The sequence below is a fragment of the Acanthochromis polyacanthus genome, chromosome 12 (genome assembly GCF_021347895.1).
Source record: "Acanthochromis polyacanthus isolate Apoly-LR-REF ecotype Palm Island chromosome 12, KAUST_Apoly_ChrSc, whole genome shotgun sequence".
NCBI lineage: Eukaryota > Metazoa > Chordata > Actinopteri > Pomacentridae > Acanthochromis > Acanthochromis polyacanthus.
The window spans coordinates 12,977,214-12,991,164 of record NC_067124.1 but is presented as its reverse complement, the minus strand read 5'-3'; the positions used below and the strand labels follow the sequence as shown (position 1 = coordinate 12,991,164).

The following is a 13,951-nucleotide window of genomic DNA, read 5'->3' as shown; positions in this document are numbered from 1 at the left end:
TTTTTTTTTTTACAAAAAATCTCATTTGACTAAACACTTGTTCATTTCGTAATGCCTACATCAGATTTTTGTCGAGACCTCTCGCCCATTTTCAGCCCCTAGTAAGATAAATTCATGACAATTTTACACAACAAAGAAACCCCTTCCCTTTTACTGTGCAAATTTATTGATTTATTGTTTGTTTTTGTTTTTTTACAAGAAAACATAAAGAAATACAACGGCCTCATTCCATTCAGATACCACTGCAATCAAAGTCACACAACTCGGTAACAGTCCTAAGCTTTGGTTTACGACTGTGGGTTGAAATCAGCAAAGTACAGTAAGTATTTTATGAGAACATGATTGTCGTTGTTATTGCACTCTTGGATCTTTTAGACATCAGTAACATGTCTCAAATAAACATCTACATAAACAAGGTACCAACTAATATTTACAAGACAACAACAAAACACTGATTGGATAGGAGCATCATCTTCACCGGGTCATGTGGGAATTTAATAAAGACAAACAAATGTCAGGCTACTGCATAAAAAAGACACAGCATGTATCACCTGTAATTGTAAAATGACATCCTTACTACATGCTATAATCTTACAAAACAAATCTTCAGGATTTTCTTTTTCACTCATTAATTTTTATGACTCATACATTAAAAAGACTTCAGATCTTTAATTGTCTCAATGGGTGACCCCTGCCTCTGCCAAAATACTTCAAGTGACAAATCAGTGGTTCTGCACTCATTGTGGCTTACTGGCTGCAGAGGAAAGTGACTCATGTGGAACAAATGCATAGATAAAATCTCCACATAGAGGAGTATCTTATAATAGGAAGAAAAAACTTAATTACAGCTGGATTGCTTTAAAAGGACCATTATATATGTTTTACTGCAGTTTACTGCTGCGTAGTGGTTCAGCTCAGTGGTTATTTATAACTTAACTTTTGCTGACATTGCAAGTGCATTCAGTTAAAAACTACAAAAGAAGAAAAAGATGAAAAAGAAAAATAATCCTATTATATATAAAGGTGAAATCTGGTGTGGTGGCTGTAATAGTTCCCTTTTTCTTCGTAACTTCATAAGAATAAAGCTGGTCAAGTTCGCTAACTTCACATCGCTTCAAGGGCTCTGCTGTCTGTTACTGCAAAGACTCAGGACATGTTTTAGGCTCAGGAGATCAGGAGGTCAATCCTCTGTGAAATGTTTCAGTTTGAAAAGAAATTTGAAGAGTACATCACAGCCTTTTATCCCTCGTGGTAGCACGCTATAGAATCACAGTATCGCTTACAGGACCTGTCCATATTGTGTCATCCAAGGGTAGAAAAAAGTAGAAATGTGGGTGCAGGAATCTCATGTTCGAGCCAATTTGTGAACACCTGGTGAGTTGTGATAGTTCTGGAGAAAGATGAGAGCAGAAATTTAGAATTTCTAGAATTTGGAAATGTCTTCTCCAATATTCAAACATGTATCATTAATGATCTGCCTGTGAAATTAATGGTAGCACTTTAAGACACAATATAATTATAATCGAATAAAAGACTCTCACTCTCATGGCTGTCGATATCCAGGGCAGAAATCGGGACACTCTGGTATAGACACCAGGTTTCTTGGCCAGTGCACAGCCGGTTCCCCAGCTCACTACTCCCAGCAGACGATACCGACTGGTCTTAGACAGACAGTCCTCTGCCACAAAAGGACCACCGCTGTCTCCCTGAGATCACAGATGATTGTAGCAGTTAACGCTTATCTTGTCCAACCATTGAACAGATTATCAAGAACACAGGGATGCACAGTGGACACACAGACATCAAATTATAAACATACACTAAGAGACACACGCAATGCATAAACACACCAGTATTTATGCACCAAAATGCATAAACTTGGATACACTCTGACCTGACAGGCATCAGTGCCTCCTTTGTCATAACCAGCACAGAACATACTGGTGGTGATCTGGTTGTCATAGTAATCGGGAGTGTTACAGACGGCGTCACTGATGATCGGGATGTTTGCTTCCTGGAGAACATCTGCTGCATGACCTGAGAGTGACCAAAAACAATGTGGTAGATGTTGAAAGGCTTGAATATAGAAAATACTAGAAAGCAAGAAGTTGGGTTGTATAATATCAACAATTTTAATCAGAGAAAGTCAAGAGATGCTATCGTCATTAGCAAAAATACTTTGCAAGGTACAGTAGAGCTGCAATGAAATGTAGACTCACCATAGTATCCTACGTTTCCCCAACCTGTTACTGTTCCCATCTGTCCATCAATCAGTCTTTGACCATATGCTGGCAGACAAATAGGCTGGATGTATTCTACACACAAACATACATATATAAAAATCATATTAGATCAACTCACTAACTCCAGATCGTCCCTGCAGAAAGTTCAGCCTCTGCCTTCGTTCAGTTTATCTGTTTCTTATGCTCTCATTAGCTCTTTCTGTATTTCTACAGAAATACAGATTATTCCAGATTTTCTTTTGAGCCATGCCTGTTGTGACTTTCTCAGCTTTTGTTCCTGTTTTTATATCTGCCTCTTTTCTTATTTTGCCTACATTACCCTCATTAAAGGTGCATTTCTAACTCTAAAAACAAAGAATGGAAGTTAAAAAACAAACAAACATATGGTCCTTATAAACCAAACTGTCTTTAAGAGCACCACCCTTAACCAGCAGTTCAACCTGACATTTGACTTTTTATTTTTCTCCAGCAAACTTTATGCTGTTTTTGTAGTTATAAAAGCCAACACTAGATGTCAGACTTGACCTACTGAAAGAATGATTTGCTATCCTCTGCATTATAGCACAGAGCCATGACAATAACCTGTACACTGCATCTGCCAAATATCTGTAAAAATTATATATTATATATTATATACAGCATCCCCATATTACACAGGTTAGTGTACATCATATTTCATTTTAATTTCATAAACAAAGCCATACTGCTACTATTACTGCATGTAACGTATTCGGTGCTTTAGTCTTGTTTGCAGTAAGCTTGCAAAATCTATGGTTTCAGAAAAATAAAGCCTTTAATGTGAGTGTAAATCACATTTGTAATTCTCCAGGGATTCCAGGACAGGCAGAAAACATCAGAGACTGCCGCTGGTTACGTTCTGTTCAATCCTGACATAAATATGTCAGATGAAAGAGGTTTTGTTCTGCTGAAAATTACGAGACTGGACACCTAAACCAGGGAGATTATCATGATGACTGCGTCTCTGTTTCCCCTTTTCTTTGCTATTCCACCTGTCTTTCCATCATCGTGAATTCAAATGTGCAGACATACAGTGTTTCCTGTTTCACAAATGTGCATGCATGTCCTTGTGCCACTGTGTGTCCTACCATTGAAAGACAGAGGCTGGGTGAGGGCCAGAACAGCTATGTCTCTGCTGTTGTCATCAATGTTAGCGTCTACGAAGGGCAGGTAGCTGCTGTGGTAAACGATGGTCTTCACTTCTGCCACGTTGGCGTTGACGGGTTTATTGTAGATGGAGCCCAGCAGCACACGCCAGCGATTAACAAAGCGATACCGCCTGGCATAGGAAGTGGAAAAAACTGAGAATGTAATGTCTTACACACCGTGTTTCCATTCTTTACTTCTTCAGCTCTCCACACACATAAAGAATCATAGAAATTATTATATATTCATCATCTTAAAAACAGATGGAGCAGACATATTTACAGCAGAACAATCTGATAATGTTAACATGATGAATTCTGTGTCTCCAAAGCAAGTTAAAAACAAAACTGTTTTAAAACATGCTGAAACTACAGTGCATTCATACAGAATAAAGACCTACATTTAAAACACATGCATGCATTTTAGTCATGCTGAGGAATGCACATCAAACCAGATTTTCCCTGTTATTGAAATCCATAAACACAGCAGTTCTTTCTGTGCAATATTAAGCTGTGTCACTTACTCTGGGAAGCAGTGAGCAGCAGAAACAATCCAGCGGTTAGAGATGATAGATCCTCCACACTGATGAACGCCATCGTACTGCAAGCTGACCTGCCAAGGCCAGCTGCCCTGCCTTGCATCCACACCACCGACTATACGGTCTGCTGCAAAACTACGTCTGCCACAGTCTTCCAAGTCGAGACAGGAGAAAGAGATTGGCAGGAAAGGAGAGAGAAACAAGTTTACAGCCTGGGTAAACTGTAGGTGAAAGATTTGAACATACACAGACAAGAGAATAATCACAAAACATGCACGATATGACAATATGACAATACTAAGAGATGAATAATATATCACCAAAAAGAAAATAGTAAGCCATAAAGAACACACGAAGAGCAGCATCAGAGACAAAGAATAAGACACGCAAATAACAAGGTACATGGGAGGATGACAAGGCAATGTGCAGACACAGATGAGAGGTGGGTGTCAGGTATCTGTGTATAAAGTGTGCCAGTGTGTCAGGCAGAATGAGTGCAGATCTTAGATCTTACCTTGGCACAACAGTGTGAGAACTTCCCTGCTCTCACAGTCGCTGCAACAAAGACAGACAGAGTTAGTAACAGGCTGACGGAGAAAAGAAAACATCCAAACCCAAGTTAGTGTTCAGCGTTTTTCTGTGTTAACCGAGTGACAGAAAAGGCACAGAGCAACAGAGAGGACAGTGTGGTAGTAGGTCAGACTGCTTGGTTTGTTACCATGGGAACAATGAGTCTTTGATTTTCTTTCCGTAACTGAGTTCATCCTGTCTGACGCAGAAGAACTCGCCGCCGTCACCACTTGCTTCTGGCACTGCTGTGACCGAATAATTCACCACACTGAAACACACACACACACATTAGTCCTCCAATATATTATCCCACATGAAAACACTAAGATAATTATCTCACCTGATGAATCCCACTTCTTCACAGCTGATGCTGGCTAAAAGTTCATTGGCTGAGGAAGAACACACCTGACGCCACCTTTTCTGAGCAGAGTCGAAGATTCGAAGACGCTGGTCGGCTGAATTTACCTGAACTGCAGAGAATGATACAGGTCAGGGTGCTTTAAAACAATGCCGGTACAACAACACACACTGCAATGCAAATTTATTTTATCTAGCATTTACTTCACATAATTATCCTTACCACTTCAGCCTTCTAGTTATATGTGACGTTCATTATGACAATTAGGTACAGATCGATTATCAGGTGGGCAGATTGTCGTGGCCAATATTTGGCATTTTTCAGATTATTGATATAGGTAGTTTTTATAGAACAATTATCAATAAACTAAATAAGCTACTTCAGATTAGCCTCCTCTCTCTGTCTGTCATCACTTTGCGGCCTCAGAAATGTCTCTCAAGCAGAGAACACAAAAACTAAACTAAAAACTCAAGTTGTTGCCATACACTGGGAAATTAGCTACGCTCACAGCAGCTAAGGCTACATTAACAGCAAGCCACAGATTAACCTGAAACAGCCTGGAAAACAATAATTAGTAAAGCTTTAAGATGCTTCTATTGAGCTTAGTGGACAATGAAAGTGAAAAAACAGAGAAGAACAGCAGACAGAACTGCAGGAGACAGACTGATCGATCTCAGTCAATCCCACATAAACAGAAGAGAGTGTCCTAATTTAATCACTCCTATTTCTATTTCACATATTCAGTTAAAGACATCCATATTAATGAAGAAGTCTAGTTATTAATGACAGGCTCTCTGCTAACATATTTGGATAAAACATTACAGTTAATGTATGTCGGCACAAAATATCAGTTATAGCTCTTTCTTGATTACCATTAATCAGCATCGGCTCTAAACAAACCAATGAAAAAATAGAACAAAACTAATAACATACTGGTCAATCCCTCATTATCAGTATTAAAAATCTAGTATTAGATTACTGACACATGAATATATATATATATATATATATATACATGAATTTTAAACCATCAGTCGCTTACCATCATACAGGCCTGTGTCTTCTTCCATTGTGCAATATGTAACTACAGAGAAATACAGAATACACACATCTTGAAATATCACAATCAACAGAACATCATCATCAAATGTGTGACTAAAATGTGTGTGTGTGTGTGTGTGTGTGTGTGTGTGTGTGTGTGTGTGTGTGTGTGTGTGTGTAGTCTGACCTACGGCCCAGACAGCTGCTCCAATGGCTCCCAAGGTCATCAGTGTTATACAGACCCCGACCACCCGGCAGGGGGTCAACACACAGGTCAGCGAGATCTCCCTGCTGCCTGTAGACACATTCATACATGCATAAGTCTACATAATCTCATCTGACAGAACGTATACATAGACACACCCACAAACACATATGTTAACACACATGCAGTATACAGCAGCACTTTAACGTTATATAACATACAAACAAACACACTTGGCCGAGGAGAAGACTGCGGTGATGAAATCAAAAGAGTAAATATTAAACTAAAGTTAACTGTGTGGTTGCTGACATGTTAAGATGCATGCAGATATTTGGTTAAATAATATGTTATAAGTTCAGACTGCTAGTGTTTAGTTTGTGGTCTCTTTTTTGAACTCTTAGGCTGCCCTACTTCAAACATCTGTGAAATGACTGGTTTCAGCTCTTTGCCCTGATGTGATGCAGCACATCCCCTGGCACAAGCTGAAAAGTACAAATGACAGCGATTAGATCAATAGTCTAAAGTCTAGTGTCTCTCCACAAAGCAAGTACAAACTCTTAAACTAGGATATAGTGTCATGTCTGTTGTGCTGCCTGCATGCAAATGTTATCGTCAGCGTGTCCCTTTCTGTCCCTGCTACTCTCTACTATGAGTTGGTCACGTAGAACCTCACAGTTAGTGCACATTTTTCATTGCAGTTAAGAAACAGAATGAAAAGCACAGGTGTACTTAACAATAAAAAATCAGTTCAGGTGCATGAATTCAAAGATCCTTCTATTGTGCAGACTGGCACTGTCATAGCTGACACATTTCTGTTAGTTTCTCCTGTCCTTTGTCTGCTTTGACAAGTCCATGATATTTTAGACTCCTTTCTCATTTTCCTTGTGCTTTTCTATATTATCTTTTAATTATCGAGAGGACAGGAGCGCTACAAAACTGCACATATTTCTGAATGTACAAAACTCCTCTTTTTATGTGAACTATCAGTCTGTCATGCGCATCCCTCATCATTATACATGGATCAGCTCCTTTCACTTCCTGTTATCAACCTTTAGTACTAACACCTTGCCAGTATCATCATTGACATAAAAGTTAGAGCAACAGTGCACACAATAGCAGGAGGTTTAGGGTTACACTTCTTAACTTTGACACATTGAATCAGATTCAAAAGCGGAGAATTGTGAGTTCCATTAACCAAAAGGTTTATGTGCTTGGCAAGTCTGTCTGATTACATTGAATAATATATCCCTTTAAAGACCTTGCACGCTTACGTAGGGGTTTTCAGTTTTTATCTGACTAAATTGCCGTTCAGGTTGAATCAGATGGAGCTACCCTGTAAATTATATAATTTGTGTTTGCAAAAGTTCTCAGAGCGTTGTTTTGGTTTGACATAGCAGGAAAACGCAAATGTAGCTCACATGAAAAATGACCACAGGTCATTTAGGTGAGCGTTATGAACAATCCTTGTTCTGTGCAGTCCTGTTCATTGTTGTGGCTTAACTGAACTGTTGTTTGCAAAATTTCTTGCTGACAAGTCTGCCGTGAAGAAGGTCTTTGTAAGTCAAGTAGCTACTTGTGTGAGCAAGTATTCACAGGTGGATGGGAAATGGCATCAAGAAAGTCAATAACCCTAAAGTCACTTAACCCTCCACAGCCATCCATGATGCTCCCTGTGTGTTTTCAGCAAAGACTTGTCAAAATGTCTACAGTATGTAGACACTCTTGGACTTTTTATTGCTATTAAAATCAGCTGAAAGAAGAAAACGCTAAAAGTCCCCTACTGGCAATTGATTTAACTTGTCCAAAAGAAGCTTGTTTTTCCGTGGAAATCATCCCTTCATGGCTAAAATGGGTTAACTGTATACTGTTGCTACTTCTTGCAGCTACTTCACAACTCTCCTATTACTCTGTCCAAACATTGCAAAACTACTTTACATTTGCTTGTCAATGGCAAGTTGCAAGATTGGAATAATTCAGCTGTGCATGTTTCTACAGGAAACCAATTCTACAAAAGAATAATGACATGGATGGATGACATGGACTGGTTTCATAGGTTTGTTCCATATGTGTTCTCGCTACACTGCAGTTTTAAGGTGGAAGTCTTCAGCTATGGCCTTGACTGTTTATTCTGCTGCTGATAAGTCTTCTAACACAAAAAACAAACAAAAAAATCATCATATGGCCATGCCGACAGGTTAAAAAAAACCTGCATGTTTGTATTGCGATGTAATCCTCAGTCCTCTGCATAAAGTGTGCTGACTTAATGTGGATTTTCTGTTCATCACAGTACATGAGACCATCAGGACTGTAATACTAATACTGTCCATCTGTGTGCCAGGAAACAAGTGGAGATACTGTAAGTATATGACTGGCCAATCCAAGAAAACATTCTACAAGACCGGTTTCCTTCCTGCCTCTGTCTCTGTGCAACATTTCCCCTATACTCTCACATCGATATGTGATGCAGGATAGTACCAACGTCAGTTGGTGTGACAGCATTTCTACTCTTTATGACCCACTTGGATTCTGTTTTCATTGTTTGTATGTAGATTTCTAAATGTTATGTATTAATCTGTGGAAGTAAACAACTCAAGTGATGACAAGGAACCCCTGTTGTGCAAAGCCAATGACAGCATTTGTCCCACAGAAACTTGATAGTTGTGCAGACCTTCTAATCCAGTGACCTTAACCTTCTTCTAAACTATCTCATCACATCTGCTCCCTCCCTCCACACCTCCCTGGTCACCTCCACCTGCATGCTCCCTGAAATTTAACGATCCTCTCTTGCCTCTTGCACCCATCTTTTTCATTCCTCCACTCTCCTCTTTGTGCTTCATGTCTGCTCCTACTCCCTCTCTGTACTTGTCATAATAATAGCATAACTGTGACCCCAATGTCAAAAACAGAAGGAGAAAATATAAACAAAAAACAGGTGAAACAAAACAGAGTGAACATAGTCACTATCAGACATTCGTTACACATATTATCAGCAGGACATTCCTGGGTCGTGTTTGTTCATTCGGATTGTGTTTTGCTGGAAATACCACAACCATTTGTCCACTCCTCAGCTCCAGCAGATAGACCAGCGCTGCTTTACCCACTTGTTCCCCAAATCCTTTCTTCTTTCTTTCCTGATCCCTTCCCCATCACACAGCAGGTCAGAACAAGTGCTCTGTTGTATCTAGTTCTACCCAAGATAACCTTCTCCTGTGTGTGCGTGCGTGCGTGCGTGCGTGCGTGCGTGCGTGCGTGCGTGCGTGCGTGCGTGCGTGCGTGCGTGCGTGCGTGCGTGCGTGTGTGCTAATGAGTATGCTACGACACTAAAAGTTGGTAGAAAGCTGATGAAACAAATATTTTCATCATGTAAAAAACAAAACGTGACAACACAGTGAGTGTTGTGTAATAAATGTGGATTTAAATCATATTACCTCTAAAAGATCAGGAGGGCAATTCTATAATATATGACAATCACATCATTTTCAACATGTTTCTGTGGCAGTTCACACTTTGTAACAGTTGACAACATCACAGAATTTTACTTTTAGCAACAACAATAATTAGCTTAATTGCTGAACAAAAAGCTGCAATTTCAGTGCCCCTCTGTTTTGTCATTTCATGATGCATTTAAAATGAATGGCTGCCACACTCTGTGACTGAATTGTTTGCTGTCATGGTTTCTTGCCAGTGTTATAAACAGCGGCTGGTACTGGAGGTAAGAATGAATCATCACTCTGAGTGTAACCGATCCACACAGATGTGCCGTTCATGTATTTTACTACAGCTTATTTCTGTCCTCAGCCGTGAGTCACACAATACTCATTCTGTGGGATTCTGGGATAGCCTTAACTCTGCAGTCATTCTGCCTTCCTACCACTGCAGCACCTCACTGCTGTTTGAAAAGAAGCAGCTGTGCACCACATCAAATAAGGAACTGCACACAGGCTTAAACAGAGAAGATCTTAAAGAATTCATTGCTACACGATAGAAATGTTTTTGCCAATGGAGAACCCACTTCTTATTGTGAGGGTTAGTTATTTAGGTTCATTCGACAAAACAATTCCAGCTCAAGCTCTATTTACTACTCTTTTCCAAAGTTTCCAACCACAACACGCAGTCTTCATTAGCAGACAGTTTGCTGTGATGTGGTGAGGAAGGATCTGCTGACATGTGAGCACAGCAGATGCAGTGATTTCACCCGTAGCACGCAGTATTTGTTGTTTTTCAGCCTTAAATTAGGCACAAAAGTTCATTCATTACTTTGGAATTCTGAGTCTGACTGAAAATAATGTCCATTAACTAACATTTTTATAGGCTAGGCTGATGATTATTAGATCTCCTGACTTACTGCAGAGTCAGCATCTACTTTATTATCCTTTGTCCTCTTTGCAGCACTGACATTTGGACCTTGGGAAACAGATTCCAAAAGTCCTTTCAAATCAGGAAAGTCAGATTGTTATTTATGTCTTCCATCAAAAACATGGCTGAGCTTGGTTCAACATATATCCACTCCAATTTAAATAGGAAAAGAGTTGAAAGGGTTCGTAGCCCAAAGTGAACCTACATACAGTGTAGGCGTGCTAGAAGTGGGATCAAGCAAAGATAACAGCACAGAAGCAGAAAGAACTCTCTCTCACACACACAGCAGAAGACACAGCAGAAGCTGTGACTCATACATGTAGCGGTTGTCATGGCGGAACAGTAAAAATAAACACAATCATCGTGTGTAGTAACTGCTAGCCTGTCTAATCAGGTGTCTTGTGCATGTGTGTGAATGTGCACATTTGAGTTTCTCTACTTGTTCACACATGCATGGTCTATAGGCACGTCTCCACTAAACACAGATTGTTTCTGAAAATAGACGATGTCCCACCTCATCTTAGCTCAGACATAAACAAAATAAAACCACACCATTTGTGCCACTCCTAAGCTAAACTGTGTTTTTCCTGTAATTACACACGCAGCCTGATTCACTGCATATGGGTGGACTCCTTTCAGTCATGCAGCAGGAGCTAACAAAAGCAAACGTCTTATTAGCCGTGTTCAGATACAGAAAATAACTTACAGAAAATCCACACAGAAGAAGGTATGCTACTGAGAACATCACAAGATATGGGAATGACTTTGAGCTGGAGACAGACTACTGGCTTCTTCCAGCTTCCACCTAACTTGCCCCTGGTGTACGGTAAGCAATGCTACTTTTGTTACTGTTATCAGATTTATGGGGTAAAAACAACTAAAGGATGAATGTCCAAGTTGCTGTGTCCAAAAATATCTGAAAATGTGTTCTAGGGTCAAATATTTTACCATAAATCTAAAAAACAGTGAGTTGTGAGTGAACATTTTGTTATACATATCACCACAACAGTTTATCAGCTTGTATAAGTGCTTTCTAGCAACAGCAAAATAAAGACAGTAATCTTATCTTTCCTTCCAAAACAGCCTCATAGAACGTGCAGTAAACTCATCAGGAGCCATGAATCTGCAAAACATTTAGCCAACACATAAATGCTGCACTGCATATCAGTTCATGTCAAGTAACAGGAGGACAGATATGGATTTTCTGGCTTCCTTTTAATAACAGGTTTCACTGCTAATGGGAGTGTGTTTGAGTAGTGCAGGTAAGCTTTGTGCTAACAGAGTCGAGGTTACACTGAATTATTTATGACTGATAAAAGAACATGTTGTAATTGCTGTAAATATAATGTATTGTCATTGCAATATGCACCTAATTGTAACGGACCGTGGTTATTTCTGACTCCAGTTATCATCGACTGTCTAATCTGATTAGGGCTTAATGTCACTGAATGAGAAATTTATTAACACCAGTCCAGGTATATGTTTTCCAAGCTGGAAGACAAAGCTCAAAAATAAATCCAGTGCACATCAGAGCCAGGCAGCTTTGAGCAAACCAGTTAATGGTTAACTGTCTTGTGGTCTGATGTCTGTTCCCAAACACAGAAAACAGTCAGCATGAGCTGCAGCATGAACAGCACATTTTAATCAGTACATGTGTGTGTTTGTGCTCGCAGATGCATATGTATTATGAGCACTTACCCATCTTCTTGTCTGTCACTACTTTCTCAGTATACATCTGTACACAAGCACAGGGTAACAGCAGGATAGGATGAGGATCCTTTCTCACTTCTGTTAATCTCTCCTTGACTCCTCTGGGCAGTTGGTCCAAGCCCGTGGCAGTTCCTATTGCATGATAACATCACAACAAAAGTCTTGTGTGAAAAATACCACATTCTAGGTAATATTGCATCGCATGCTTTCAATCAAATTTTAACAGTTATATTCATATACAGACAAAAACAAAACTGGATAACTGCTACGGCAACAACTTATAAATATTTTCATAGTCGATTTATCTGATGAGTATTTTCTCAATTAATCGATTAATTGTGTGGTCACTAAAATGTTAAAAATGGAGGAAAATGTCAGTCACTGTTTCCTAAAGGTCAAAATGACACATTTGCATGCCTTGTTGTTTTGTCCACAACCCAAAGATAGTCAGTTAATTGTTATAGAAGAGCAAAAAGAAGAGAAAATTACCAAAGATGCTGAAATCTGACACCTTTTTAATCGTAAAAAATGACTCACACCATTAACCAGAATTGTTGTATATTATAGTTTAATAGTTGCAACTAATCGATTAATCATTGTGATCTTCATTATGAAGCACAGATGACATACTTATATTTTCGAATGTTGCCTAAAGTCTGCCTGATGTTTCTTTAAAAGCAACTATATTCACTTTGGGTTTATTTTATTCTTACAGACTAACACGTGTACACTTCGGCCTACTCCTCCAGGTCTACTAACAAGTCATTACTGTGTGTATGTGTATCATAATTACAAGTGATCAAGCTTCTCCTGTGACTACAGATAACTGGATGGTGGGTTAAATATACCAGTTACAGAAAAGGCATGAAGTCAAATGAGGCAACTGAAAGATTACAGTTAGTTGTGTTAGGCTCACTGTAAAATAAATCACTTTAAATTAAAATGATGTAATAGTCAAAAAGCTTATGAATTCAAATATTGATCTTATTTTCATGACTTCAGTGCTGTATGCTGCTTTATGCTATTTTTTCTTGGGACAGAGATGGTTAAATTGTTTCAACAGACCAAAGGGCATTTTAAAAGAGTACACTACAATTCAGTATAATGTTGAAATAATTAAAATGACTCAGTTTTTCTTCAGAAACATTTCACAACTACCTTAATCAATGTAATTCAAAATTAAGCCTACTAGCTTAAATGTCTTTTCATAAAAGACCTAAACTTACTCTTCAAGTCGCCTTCCAGAAAGTGACTCACCTGTATTCCTTTGCTGCAGGTGGAGTCTTGGGTTTCCCCTTTAGACAAATATTCTACATATATACCCTATTTGTAAACAACAACAACAAAAACAAGACGAAAACAGCTTGTATCTCGAAGACTGTTAAACCGGCAGCACAGATAAATCCCAGTTTTCAGTAAATCCCCTTTTTTCTGCTCTTCACAGGTTACTGACCCTCAACGGGAAAAAAGGGGGAAAAAGTTTTCTGCGACAGTTTTCGCCGCTTTTATCAACCAAAACCACCAGCGCCCGCTTTTAACAGGAAAGAGAGAAACATTTGGACGAATTGAGACAGAGTTGGTGAAAGTTTCTCCGCAGTTTGTCGCTTTGTGTCTTTGTGTCCAGTGAACCGTCCGCTGCGCACGCGAGAGGAGCGCGAGTGACGTCAGCGCGTGAGTGGACAAGGTGGGCACGAGAGCCTCAGAGTGTGTAGTTCAACAGCAGCACAGTAACACACACAACTCTGGTGCAGACTTATGTGATGTCA

At 39.4% G+C, this 13,951-nt stretch overlaps 1 protein-coding gene across 1 annotated transcript; it reads right to left on the bottom strand.

The window, feature by feature from the left end:
- Window positions 1-143: 143 nt before the first annotated feature.
- Window positions 144-13,846, bottom strand: hpn (hepsin). The gene is made up of 13 exons (XM_022189704.2): window positions 13,443-13,846; window positions 12,174-12,317; window positions 6,102-6,209; window positions 5,916-5,957; window positions 4,856-4,985; window positions 4,664-4,783; window positions 4,460-4,500; window positions 3,931-4,096; window positions 3,350-3,540; window positions 2,220-2,315; window positions 1,895-2,037; window positions 1,542-1,706; window positions 144-1,390 (listed from the first exon to the last, which is right to left on the bottom strand). Exons 2-13 carry the CDS (start codon window positions 12,208-12,210, stop codon window positions 1,346-1,348), a joined length of 1,284 nt encoding a protein of 427 aa, XP_022045396.1. The 5' UTR covers window positions 12,211-12,317; window positions 13,443-13,846; the 3' UTR covers window positions 144-1,345.
- Window positions 13,847-13,951: the final 105 nt, after the last annotated feature.

Excerpts from the sequence above, each read along its gene's own strand:
- hpn (XM_022189704.2), bottom strand. The coding sequence starts at position 12,210 with ATGTATACTGAGAAAGTAGTGACAGACAAGAAGATGG. Across the intron at positions 2,316-3,349 it reads CCAGCCTCTGTCTTTCAATG|AATACATCCAGCCTATTTGT; the intron begins GTAGGACACACA and ends GTTTGTGTGTAG. Across the intron at positions 1,391-1,541 it reads GGATATCGACAGCCATGAGA|AACTATCACAACTCACCAGG; the intron begins GTGAGAGTCTTT and ends ATCTTTCTCCAG.